This window comes from Denticeps clupeoides, unplaced genomic scaffold (assembly GCF_900700375.1).
Source record: "Denticeps clupeoides unplaced genomic scaffold, fDenClu1.1, whole genome shotgun sequence".
Lineage (NCBI taxonomy): Eukaryota > Metazoa > Chordata > Actinopteri > Clupeiformes > Denticipitidae > Denticeps > Denticeps clupeoides.
Genome location: NW_021629747.1, coordinates 69434 through 82927, shown reverse-complemented (window position 1 = coordinate 82927; position 13494 = coordinate 69434). Strand labels below are relative to the sequence as shown.

General features: G+C 42.0%; 1 protein-coding gene across 3 annotated transcripts; it reads left to right on the top strand.

Annotated features, from left to right (window-relative positions):
• The first annotated feature begins 294 nt into the window (after positions 1–294).
• Positions 295–8129, top strand: LOC114773237 (glucose 1,6-bisphosphate synthase-like). Of its 3 annotated transcripts, XM_028965748.1 has the most exons (15): positions 295–811; positions 908–994; positions 1965–2132; positions 2521–2627; positions 2883–2967; positions 3084–3167; positions 3256–3449; positions 3931–4120; positions 4469–4566; positions 5045–5225; positions 5327–5420; positions 5558–5687; positions 5766–5955; positions 6054–6187; positions 6639–8129. In XM_028965748.1, exons 2-15 carry the CDS (start codon positions 980–982, stop codon positions 6739–6741), a joined length of 1773 nt encoding a protein of 590 aa, XP_028821581.1. In that variant the 5' UTR covers positions 295–811; positions 908–979; the 3' UTR covers positions 6742–8129. The 3 variants fall into 3 exon arrangements, with proteins under 3 accessions (XP_028821581.1, XP_028821580.1, XP_028821582.1); XM_028965747.1 differs by having other exon boundaries at positions 295–994; XM_028965749.1 differs by lacking the exons at positions 295–811; positions 908–994 and having other exon boundaries at positions 1998–2132; positions 2440–2627.
• Positions 8130–13494: the final 5365 nt, after the last annotated feature.

Sequence of the window (13494 nt, the reverse complement as noted above, 5' to 3'; positions counted from 1 at the left end):
TCATCAACATCATTATTACATTTACATATATGGCATTTAGCAAACGCCCTTATCCAGAGCGACTAACGATGGTTACAGGGACAGTCCCCCTGGAGACACTAAGGGTTAAGTGTCTGGCTCAGGGGCACAATGGTAGTAAGTGGGATTTGAACCTGGATCTTCTGGTTCATAGCCTAAACTTACAAATAACCTGGTTTTCAGTCATTATTAGAACGTTCCGCTCTCGCCCAACGTCTAGAATTAAAACTACATCTCCCAGCATGCAAGGTTGGCCTTCTGTCCGATGCAGAATTCCGTCCGACTGGTTACAAAACTGAAAAAAGGATGTCCGTAGACGTCGCTAAGTCGCAGTTTAGTTTAAATAAAATCCGCAAACTGGGAAATACACGCGCGTGTAACCTACACCGCAGGAGCAATTAACTTTTAGCGTTCGGAACGCCGGAACGAACGGCGATATCCGGAATAGCGGCGGCCGCCAGCTGCCCGCCCGCCCGCGCATCGGCGACCGCTGGCCGCGTCGCGGAGAGACGGCGCGGCGGCGTGTGGATGTAGCTGGAGGGGGTCCGGGGATGTTGGGTTATGTGCGGCCCCGGCGGCGGGTCCTGTCCGTGGTCGCCGTCCAGGTGCCGGGTGGCTCGCAGTCCGCGTCCGTGACCGGAGGTCCGCGTGATCACCGCGGCCGCTCGGCTTATTGCCGCGGACAGTTGGGCAGCCTGCGAGTGACCTCGTCGGGACGGACCAGATGGGATTGAGTAGCTTAGCGCGCTAAATTACTGCGTCTTTGTCACTTGCCACCGACTCGTCGCCGAGGGTAAAGCGCGGCCGAAGACGAAGTCGTGCGTTAACTTATTATATAGACTTATATATCATTTTCTTTCTGGAAAAATCCGGCGTCATGGGGGAGAAGAGTGACCTGAACGCAAACCTGTGTTGTCATGCAACTGGAGATCCTCAGGTGGACACAGCGGTTTACCAGTGGATGACCTGGGACAGGGTAGGCGGCTTGTTTTGGGGTGATTTCTGTGATTTCTGCGACATTCTGCACCATCTGTTCGCGTTGGTCCAGGTTGTCGCACAAGTTAGGAGAGGCCATCAAAGTTTCTGTGTCAGGGTGATAAGGAAATATACGACCACGGCTTATTGTCTTAACCTCCCCATATTACTATTATCTGCAACATCTGGCTAGAGAACATAAACTGCCGCCATGCAGAATTTTGATGGAGTGCCTGTTATTTAGTGTGTAGTTATGGACCGTTTTATATTTACTGCTTATTTTTCATGGCTACTATCTCTGCTTCAGCCACGTTTATGATCTCAATAGTCCTCAGTCAAGATATCAGCCGCGATGTACATTGCACCACGCACCATGTACATTAAGCGTGCAAGCACCCATGCACCTGCACACTTTTGTATTTTGATAACGGCAGAAATAAATGAAACGGCATATTTACAATCATCAACTTGATTCCTAATGCTTATTAGCATTGGAAAATATTTAATGCATTTGGTACCAGATTGGGGACTGTGAAGGGGACAATTCTTCTTTTTTTTTTTTTTTTTTAATCTGCCTGTGAATGTTTACTCATGCACGAGGTTGTGAGCCACTGGAGCTGGCTGACCTCTCCCACTTAAATGTCAGAGTCACCAGAAACAGGCCTTCACATGCACCGTGCTATTCTTCATTAGTGCAGCTCAGTGTTCATTTGCCGGGCGAGTGACGCCTGTGAAGCAGAAATACAACATGAAATTCACTGGAATCTGCCCAGATATCAATGATCAATGATATATTATATTATATTATCCCCGGATGAGACTGTTCAGAAACGTTTCAGATCAGAAACCAAGCGTTTGTAATTTCACACCCTTTAAATAATTCATTGGCTAGAAGCTAAAATAGGTCTATATTCTCTCTCGTCCGCCTCCCCACCGTTTAAGATCCATTTTTGTGCCTGATTTCCCCGCAGAATCCTCAGACACGGGCCCAGATCGAGTCTCTGGTTAAAGCGGGCCATGTGGAGGAGCTGAGGAGGAGGCTGTGCTCCAGGATGTCATTCGGCACGGCAGGCCTGCGGGCGGCCATGGGTGCTGGCTTTGCCCGAATCAATGACCTCACAATCATCCAGTCCACTCAGGTGAGCTGCTTACGGTTTGATACGAGAAATTCAATATACACGGGTAATTGTAAGGGAAGGTCGGGGTTGGGTCTGGGAGTGAGAAGATGGGCCGTTCTAAAATGGTCGCAGAATTACATTAATAATGAACAGTCTTCCTGTGTCTACTGAGATTAATGTAATGTTTTGCTTTAGTCGTTTACTAAAGACTTGCTTTATGATCACAAAATCTTTGTACCATATTGAATTTGATTCTAGATCCATCCTGTAGTAGCACAGTCCCAGTTCAAGATTATTATTTATCTTCTTTTTTTTTTTTACTCCATAGTTGGCAATTCACTGCTCTGCTGCTCTACAGTCACGGTGAGCCATTTGTAATGAACGCACTGTGTTTGTTCATCTTTCACAGGGCATGTACAAGTACTTGGCCAAGTTCTTTCCAGATCTGGGCAGCAGAGGCCTGGTGGTCGGCTACGACACTCGAGCGCAGGAGACCTGCGGCTGCAGCAGTGAGCGGTAACCCACCACGCGCAGATTCTTTCCCTTTAACCTTAAAAAAAAGAGAAGTCTGTACCCTTAATGGGGACGGGTCCACATTAATTCTAAAATGCATGCATATTTTTTTTATACTACATTTGTGCATGGGATCCACTGTGATTTTTAGAGTTTCTAAAATGGACACAGTTGGCCCACCATCACCAGTGTTTGTATTTTAGACAGCGAGTCGCTCTTGTTTTGTGTTGCTTATCGTTTTTTCCTTTCGACCTCCAGACTTGCAAGGCTGACTGCAGCTGTTATGCTCTGTAAAGACGTTCCAGTTTATCTGTTTTCTACATACGTGCCCACCCCCTTCGTGGTGAGCTTTTACTTTCGCAATGATTTCCCGTTAATTACACTTGTGTAAGGGATCCATCTCCCACCCGGTGTTCCTGTGTTTGTGGTTAATGTAAAAAGCGATTTTACGTTTTCTAGCCCTATGCTGTGAAGAAGCTGGGTGCTGCTGCAGGGATCATGGTCACTGCTTCTCACAACCCTAAAGAAGATAATGGCTACAAAGTAAGCAACATGTCTCCCACTTTTTAACCTAACGTTATGCAGTTTAGTAACCTTTTAGTCCTGAATGCTTTTTCTGTTCATCCTAAAGGTCTATTGGAACAACGGAGCGCAGATCTCCTCACCACATGATAAGGAGATTCTCAGATGCATTGAAGAGAGCGTCGAACCCTGGCCGGACTCCTGGAATGAGAAGCTTCCGGACAGCAGCGCTCTGAGGAGCGATCCTCTACAAGAAATCTGTCACCTTTACATGGAGGAGCTCAGCTCTCTCTGCTTCCACAGGTACACAAATCGTGCCTCTGCTGAGTACCGAAAAAGTGAACCTTTATGCCCCTCATGTACTGAATTTAGAGTGACAGTGATGAAAACATATTTGTTTTGGCTATGAAAGTATTTGCAATTGTGACTTCTAAGAAATTACTATAGTTTTTCTTATGCATAACCACTCCTGAACCAGAAGACTTACTGAATATAAGTCACTCTGGATAAGGAAGTCTGATAAATCCCATAAAGGATAATGTACTTTGCATCGTTTGGAGGCCAGGTGGCGCTGATGTCAAGCAAGAACTTTGTTTAAGCTTTTTCGGAGAATGTTCTCTTGGCGGGTGGGCTATGCCGCTGGTGGAGAATGTCTAACACACCAAACCCAACCGCCCCACTTTTGAAGCCACTGCTTCAAGTTTGTAGCCTCGCTGTTTGATGCATTCATGATCAATCTAAATATTTAGTTCATTAAATTGGTTTCCCCACCCTTCTTTTCCAGAGAGTTAAATTCCAAGACTTCGCTGAAGTTTGTCCATTCCTCCTTCCACGGCGTTGGCCACAGATATGTCCAGCAGGCCTTTAAGGTGTTCGGCTTTCCTCAACCCATTCCAGTGCCTGAGCAGAAGGATCCAGATCCGAACTTCTCCACAGTCAGCTGTCCAAATCCAGAGGAGGGCGAGTCGGTCCTGGTGAGTAAGTGTTTTAATGCGCCATTGATGACAGTGTGGTGGTAGTAGCCTAGTGGGTAACACACTCGCCTATGAAGCAGAAGACCCGGGTTCAAATCCCACTTACTACCATTGTGTCCCTGAGCAAGACACTTAACCCTAAGTTGCTCCAGGGGGGGGACTGTCCCTGTAACTACTGATTGTAAGTCACTCTGGATAAGGACGTCTGATAAATGCTGTAAATGGCTGAACATTGCTTATCCTGAGTGTCTTACAGAATAGAGAGAGATGTGACTTGTTGCCTCTAATCAGAATATAATATGTAATTATCTCTGCGCTTCATTGTCCTGTATAATTTTGCTGTTGTAGGAGCTTTCCCTTCAACTTGCTGAAAAAGAAGGGGCTCGGGTCGTGGTGGCGACTGATCCTGATGCTGATCGCTTGGCCGTTGCAGAGCAGTATGACAAGTATGACTTTTGGTCTTATGTCGTGTATCTTTTGAAGCAGTCCAACACATGAGACAATATTACAGCTACTTAAAAGCACGGTAAACCGTATTGAGATGCATGGATCTGTGAATTTTTCACAGTAGTACATCAACATTTGCACACAGTGCGTTTCCAGGTATATCAAAGTCTGAATTGCTCTGATTTAAAGAGTAACATCGACTCAGTTTTATAGATCGGTCTAGGTGAAGACTCAATTGTCATTGTTTAGTAAGTAGTTCATGTCATGTGTAATTGCATTTTGAATTCACGCGTTTGTCGTAAAACAATAACCATAGCAACTGTAGCCAAATCAGAACAGGCTTTTTATTGGCAAGAATAAGAACCTAGCTGAAAGAGTCTAGTTGGCATCAGTGACTCTTTATGTACTGTATTTTACATCCTAGCATGAAAGGTTTTTGTATGGAAAGATTCTAGTTTTGTTTTTCACCGTGTCAAGGTGCAAGTGGAAAGTGTTCACTGGGAATGAACTGGCAGCGCTTCTCGGCTGGTGGATGCTGTATAACTGGAAGGAGACACACCCAGAAGTGACAGAGTTCAAGAAAGTATACATGCTGGCCACCACTGTGTCCTCCAAAATCCTCCAGACCATTGCAAGGACAGAGGGTTTTCACTTTGAGGTTAAACCAATAATTGAAAGCACTTATATTGTTCAACGAAAACTGTCATGTAGATATGCCCAAGTTTGTGGCAGAGTTCAAATTCATAATTTTCTCCTTAGGAAACGTTACCCGGATTCAAATGGATTGGTAATAAAATTTGTGACCTGACTAAAATGGGCCATGAAGTCATTTTTTCTTTTGAGGAATCTATTGGTAAGCCAAATTCTTCGACTCGATTTTATTTGATAAGGACAAAAATATGTAGCGTTAAATATTCCGTCTGAAGGGGAAACATATTAGTAAAGTTGGTGGTAGTCTGAGCAGTTGCGTTGTAATGTGTGTGGCTGCAGGGTTCCTGTGTGGGAGCATGGTCCCAGATAAAGACGGCGTGAGCGCGGCTGTGGTCGTCGCTGAAATGGCCGCATACCTCGAGAACAAAAACCTAACCCTGAACCAGCAACTGAAGAACATCTATGAGACGTGAGCCTCAAAATTGTACTTCAGATGTTTTCAGATGAATTATGGAATATATCGGTATTAATTTCCTCCCCTCCCCAGCTATGGTTACCATATTTCTAAAACCTCCTATGTCATCTGCAATGACCCACCTACTGTGAAGAGAATATTCAGCCGCCTGCGCAATTTTGGGGGTGAGAACCTCTACCCTATATTGTGTGGGGGATACAACATTGTTCAAGTAAGGGATGCAACCACAGGATATGACAACAATCAACCTGACCAGAAGAGTGTAAGTGTGCCACAATTTATTTTATTAAATTGTTTTGTGTACTTGTTTATGATTTGATCATTTGGCCCTAGAATTGTTCTCCTTGCTTTTTCTCATAGGTTCTTCCAGTGACAAAAAGCAGCCAAATGGTCACCTTCACTCTGCAGAATGGCATTGTTGCCACCCTGAGAACCAGTGGAACGGAACCGAAGATTAAGTACTACACCGAATTCTGTGCACCGCCTGGAGAGAGGTCAGTGTCTCGTCTGTGCAATCAATATTTTGTGCATTCAGTAAAGCAGTATTTCATAATCTGCAACACGAACTCACAAAATATTCTGCTCTCCAAGTACCACCATTTATAATGAGTGAGTGAGTGAGTGAGTGAGGATATTACTTCTAATACACTGATGACATTAAGCACAACAACTGCACTGCAGTTAAACACACAGCAGCTGTGAATGTTATATAATAATATTAATATTAATCTTAGTATCCAAGCATGCCACAAGATGGAGCCCAAGTACCATAACCCATCCTTTGAAATCTGGTTTTATAATCATGAAGCACCTTTGACATGCTTCACGTACAATTATTCCTAGTCTGCAGTAATATAATTTGTATGTTAAAGCACATTTTGTAGTAAAACCCAGTTGTGGGTGTGGTACACATCTCATAATGTATATTTTCTTGTGGGTTTCCAGTGACATCTCGAGTTTGGAGGAAGAGCTGAAAAGAGTTACAGCTGCTCTTGTGGAGGAGTTTCTTGAACCCGACAAGAACAACCTGATTCCAAGGAGTGTCTAGCTGTTCATTCACTCTGACATGTGGGACCCTTGTTTTTCCACCTCCTTTTGTTTCAGTGCTGTGTCCATGAAGCCTGTGATCACCTGTGGATGTATCTCTCACTGTGAATTCCTTTTGAAAGGCTCCTCATATTACAAAGTGTTCTTGGCAAAGACGTACTGGTTAAACTTGAACACTTTTCGTTTTTCCTTTCAAAGATGCCCCTTCTTTATTGAGCAGATTATGCTGCAAATGTTTTACTATGGGTTTTTTTTTTGGCGTACACAAGCACATTCTGAGTCTATTTCAACTGGATCTCATTCTTGATAAATGCTATCAGTGTAGACGAGAAGACTAGTCTTCTTCTCTCTCTTCTTTCATATACCTACTGGTTATGAATGATACTCTAATGAGCCTCAGATGACAATCAGAAGACCTTAAACCTGGAACTGCAGCGTGTCTCCAGTTCTAAACTCAAACGGTTGTACCTTACTTTAGTCTTATTTGGTTTAAGGCCTGTTTATGGTTACATCCCCCCCCAGTCCATAATGGTAAGAAGCAATGGGCATGTTGGATGATGGCTGGATTGAGCTGTGTTCATACGCTGCTGTAAGAACTACCGTTCAGAGCATAAACCAAAGCTGTTCTGCATACTGTGTGCTGGAAAACAAATCTGATTAGTTACTCCCCTCTTAACTCCATTGAAATATTGTCTCTAGGTTTTATTGCTATTTCTTTTGCGGTGCTTTTCTGAATATATTTCTTGAAAGATGTTTGTATTTGTTGTAAAATATACCTTTTGGCATTGTTAGAAACCGTATTCACAAGCAAAAGGTTACTATACAGTGCAAAATGACTGCTACCAAATGACCTATTTATGAAAGGCTTTGCTAACTGTAATGCAGTTATTCAACTTTATTTTGGAATTGTTTTATGCTATGCTATGGACATGTACTTATTTTCTTTCATAAATACAATTAACAAGCAAAGGAGCTCTCAAATGCAACATTGAAATGCATTTGGCAAGTCCTGGGAAAAAAAATATTTCTGAATTAATATTTCAAAATTACAAGTATATCTATTTTTAAAATTGAGGATCAAAATTCACTGGGACTGAGCAGTTTGTTTGCCAAAATCTTTTTTGTCAGCTTAAGTCTTATTTGTTTTAACTGAATATTGGTTAAGACCGTCATTATAAAAATATATGATTATTAGAGCACTTATTTTTGGGATATATTTTTGGAGTAAAAAGAAAAAGATGTTCTTGGTTCATTTTGGAAAAAGGTGGTTGATTTATTTAATACATATTTGCAGCCTTTTTCTCCATTTGTCATAAGGCAGATGACATGCCAAAACAGTTGTTTATTCATTATGTTTTACCCCAGGATTAAAACAAGCTGCATTTCTTGCTTTGTGTTACATTTTAGTATTTTTTTTTTCCTCACACTCACTTACTGATTGACATCGCTGGTTTGCTTGTATGCTAATCTGGGCACTTGCAATAGGCGACTGCCAACCATATATCATTTAGCAAATCAGAAAAAAATGGTGGTCAAGTTTTTTGGGGGGTGTAATAAGAATGCAATTAATATTGGATTGGAATATTGGAACAGGGGAGCCAGAAGAATAAACTGCTGGGCCAGTGCGTTCTGTGCCATGAGGGCCTAGCTGAAGAGCACATCAAGCACTGAGGTAGTGATAGAAAGAGTAGGTCTGCCCTCGGCCGAATCTAAGCAAATATGCACAATCCTAGCGTAAAATAAAACAATGAAAAGCCCACAAAGGATGTGAGCCGCAATGTGGTCCACTACTCCACACCAGATTTGCCACAGAGGTTGTGCATCCTTGCTTCAGTATGGATGAAACATCTTGCCAGTGCAGGAGCCGCAAATTGGTATAATGGCAATAGCTGTAGGTCCAGGAGCAACAGCGCAAGGGTTCACAATGGTGTGATCACATAAAGTTCATAAATTACCACGTTGCAATTCTAAGCCATTAATTTGTGACTTCAAACCTCACCGATGTGTAAATGGCATACACTTGAGTCAGGCACCCGTGGTATGTAATAACCTGCACACCGGATAGAAGGTCCTGCAGGAGAGACCATCTTCTATTCCCAATAGACAGAACACACCAGATATGAAGATGAGTCGTCCATATTCAGTGGTAAAACAATTTTAAGATGTCCTGTGAAAAGCATATCATCCATTCGAGAAAAGCGAAAGATCCATTCCAACCATATGAATGGTGAATGTTATCTGCTCCATTTATTAAGGGTTTTGTGGAGTGGAACCAATGTTATGGAGTGTGTTGTTAGGGGGAGGGATTGGTCGAGAAGATGGTGGCATGAGAGACACGAGCTAATAGAAGTATGTGGCTGTTTGAGTTCCCCAGTCTGTTATTAAAGGACCAGAAAAGTGAGTGAAGGACTGAAATATTTTACTCACCACCCATCAGCCAGAGAACCCACCTTTGGAGCAGACTGGTAATCAGGTCTGGTATCCCACACAAACATTTTTTATATTATACAAGCATGAAGTCAAAGGAATTGTCTGCAGACCACCAAGACAGGATTGTCTCAAGGGACAAATATGGGGAAGCTTACAGAAAGAATGCTTTGAAGATCCCAATGAGCATATCCATTAGTGGAGGAAGTTCAAAACCACCATGACTCTTCTAGATCTGTCCGGCCTCCTAAACTGAGCAATGACGGGAGAAGGGCCTTAGCAGATTAAGAAACCAATGGTCACTCTGTCAGAGCTCCAGAGGTCATTTTTGGACAGAGGAGAACCTTCTAGAAGGACAAACCACCAGTCATGTCTGTATAGTAGTGTCCAGAGGAAGCCACTCCTTAGTAAAAGGCACCTGAAGGACTCTGAGACCATGAGAAACTAACTACTCTGGTGTTTGGTATAAATGCCAGGAGTCATGTTTTTAGGAAACCAGGCACCATGCCAATCCCTACCGTGGTGGCAGCATCATGCTGTGTGGATGTTTTTCAGCTGCAGGAACTGGGTGACTAGTCAGCATTGAGGGATAAACAGGGAGTGCAGGATTATTAGGCAAGTTGTATTTTTGAGGAATAATTTTATTATTGAACAACAACCATGTTCTCAATGAACCCAAAAAACTCATATCAAAGCTGAATGTTTTTGGAAGTAGTTTGTTTATTTTTAGCTATTTTAGGGGGATATCTGTGTGTACATGTGACTATTACTGTGCATAATTATTAGGCAACTTATAATTATTAGGCAAATATATACCCATTTCAATTATTTATTTTTACCAGTGAAACCAATATAACATCTCCACATTCACAAATATACATTTCTGACATTCAAAAACAAAACAAAAACAAAACAGCGACCAATATAGCCACCTTTCTTTGCAAGGACACTCAAAAGCCTGCCATCCAGGGATTCTGTCAGTGTTTTGATCTGTTCACCATCAACATTGCGTGCAGCAGCAACCACAGCCTCCCAGACACTGTTCAGAGAGGTGTACTGTTTTCCCTCCTTGTAAATCTCACATTTGATGATGGACCACAGGATCTCAATGGGGTTCAGATCAAGTGAACAAGGAGGCCATGTCATTAGTTTTTCTTCTTTTATACCCTTTCTTGCCAGCCATGCTGTGGAGTACTTGGACGCGTGTGATGGAGCATTGCGTGTGATGGAGCACTGCTTGAAGAAGGTGTCTTCCAGAAACTAGCAGTAGGACTGAGAGTTGAGCTTGACTCCAACCTCAACCCGAAAAGGCCCCACAAGCTCATCTTTGACGATACCAGCCCAAACCAGTACTCCACCTCCACCTTGCTGGCGTCTGAGTCGGACTGGAGCTCTCTGCCCTTTACCAATCCAGCCACGGGCCCATTCATCTGGCCCATCAAGACTCACTCTCATGTCATCAGTCCATAAAACCTTAGAAAAATCAGTCTTGAGATATTTCTTGGCCCAGTCTTGACGTCTCAGCTTGTGTGTCTTGTGTCTTGGCCATGTCTCTGAGTATTGCACACCTTGTGCTTTTGGGCACTCCAGTGATGTTGCAGCTCTGAAATATGGCCAAACTGGTGGCAAGTGGCATCTTGGCAGCTGCACGCTTGACTTTTCTCAGTTCATGGGCAGTTATTTTGCGCCTTTGTTTTTTCCCACACGCTTCATGCGACCCTGTTGACTATTTTGAATGAAACGCTTGATTGTTCGATGATCACGCTTCAGAAGCTTTGCAATTTTAATGGTGCTTCATCCCTCTGCAAGATATCTCACTATTTTTTACTTTTCTGAGCCTGTCAAGTCCTTCTTTTGACCCATTTTGCCAAAGGAAAGGAAGTTGCCTAATAATTATGCACACCTGATATAGGGTGTTGATGTCATTAGACCACACCCCTTCTCATTACAGAGATGCACATCACCTAATATGCTTAATTGGTAGTAGGCCTTTGAGCCTATACAGCTTGGAAACATGCATGAAGAGGATGATGTGGACAAAATACTAATTTGCCTAATAATTCTGCACTCCCTGTATGACTGCAGCAATGTACAGAGAAATCCTGGATGAAAACCTGCTCCAGAGCACTCTTGAACTCAGACTCAGAACTCATCTTTCAGAAGGAAATGACCCTAAGCACATAACATCAAAGGAGTGGCTTCAGGTAAATTGAATTTCCTTGAGTTGGCCCATCCAGCCTGAAGCTTGAGAGGTGCTGCAATGAGAGATGGGTGAAACTGGCCAAGAATAGGTGTGCCAACCTTGTGGCATCATATTCAAAAAGACTTGAGGCTGTAATTGCTGCTAAAGGTGCATGTGATTTGTCAGTTTTTTTATTTTTAATATATTTGGCAAAACCTCAGGTATCGTTTTTCACGTCTTTATGGGTAATGTGTAGAATGAATGTAAAAAATGAATTTAGTCCATTTTGGAATAAGGTTGTAACATAACAAAATGGAAAAAGTGATGCACATTGAATACTTTCCAGATGCACTGTACAAATCAGGCTTTCCCCTGATATAGATATATGTACAACTCTGTGCAGGTCTGAAAGGTTCGTGCAGTCAAACAGAAGTACAGAATCTGCATTATGGAAAAAATTCCTTCTACAACATCAGGAAACCTACATCCACATGCAATGCACATGTACGCACACACCTTCAGTGAGAATCTACCAATGTAAATGGTCATGAAAATTAAGAAAACACATTGAACGAGAAGGTGTTTCCAAATTTTTGACCTGTACTGTATGTATTCCATATATTAATTGGTTAACCGGAGGTGGCAGGACAAGAAACTGCGGGGCCAGGGTGTTCTGGGTGCTCAGAGGTTTCGATTGTGAGCAAAATGAACATCACCAGCAAATGTGGTAGGCAGGTCTGCGTGAACTTATTTCTGGCCTTAACGGAATCTACACAAATGTGTGCAATCTTGATGTAGGACCACAAGATTAAGAGAGCCTGTGAGATGTAGTGATCAAACGGCATATGGTACCGGGCCACTGTTGCACAAATATGCCACTGTAACCACATATTTGTGTACCAGTTATACAATGCCACCGTCTGCCGCTGCTTCTGTTCATTCTCTCCGAGGCACTGAATTAAGCGTCCAGACCACCTTCAGAGTCCAACAAAGAGACCACCAGAGGGATCCTGGTCCCTGTTTATAAGCTGCTGATGAGACAACTCAGCATGAAAGGGTCAAGTGTGGGGGTGTCAAAGCCCAAAAGCCCATACTGTGTGTGATTATGGCCTATATGAAAAATAAATGTTGTTATAATGATTACTTCATAAATGAGAGTTATCGAGATAAACTATATCATTTTGTTGTTTTCCAGTTCCTGCTTCCAGACAATCTGAAATCAGAATGTTCTTCTCATCAAATATACGTTGAAGTGTCATTTTGAAGTCTGCCACATCAGACACTTCAGTCTCTTCATCAGGCTGCACTCTGCATTTTAAACCATTCAGCCTCCCCAAGAGCTTCATGGAAGAGGAAGTCCGTGCCCTCAAAGGTGTGCTAATTAAACCAGCAAGGAAAAAACAGAAAGCACATAACACAAGAATAAACCTAAACAGTTAGTGAACATGGAACAAAAAAACACAGTCCCTTCTTTTACTAAATAATGCTGTGCACGGGTTCCAAAATAAACTTAAAAGCTGGGATACTTCAAGAAAAATTAGGCCCTTAGTCATAAAAAGACAAAAATGGCCTAAATTAACTACATCTAGGAAAAGCAAAACAAATAATGTGATTGAACTGAATGCAATGCTTTAATAAATAGCTTAACACATATTTCTATGTAGCCCTTGCAGAGCAGAACGGCAAGAGCAACAGATAAACTGAATACCCATATACTTCATTTACATGCACAATTCACACAATTATCAGACAATTAAAAACAAGATAATTCTTCATCATCATAACAAATTTTTATTTCATGAAACATTATCTTCTACATCACTGAAATGGAACAACTGCTGTCAAAAATCAACAAATTGTAGTGAGCAGTTCATGCACATGACTTGAACTGCTAAATATGCTATTTTATATTTTATGATTACACTAATTATACAATAAAATCTTAAATGGAATGTTTATAATATATAATCCTAAAATGAAACAAAACTTAATAAGACAAATTCAGGTTAAATATTTAACATTTTTTACAAACATATGACAAACATTTTTTACAAACTTCATCTACTATTTTAAGTAAGCAAGTTAACAAGTTCAACAAGTTCAAACCTAGATGCATTTATATTAGTATTACAAGACAAAGAGCGA

Bases quoted from the DNA above. Each gene is read 5' to 3' on its own strand.
- LOC114773237 (XM_028965747.1), top strand. From the start codon at position 896: ATGGGGGAGAAGAGTGACCTGAACGCAAACCTGTGTTGTCATGCAACT. The intron at 5,956-6,053 runs GTAAGTGTGCCA...TTTTTCTCATAG, and splicing joins ATCAACCTGACCAGAAGAGT to GTTCTTCCAGTGACAAAAAG. The intron at 6,188-6,638 runs GTCAGTGTCTCG...GTGGGTTTCCAG, and splicing joins TGTGCACCGCCTGGAGAGAG to TGACATCTCGAGTTTGGAGG.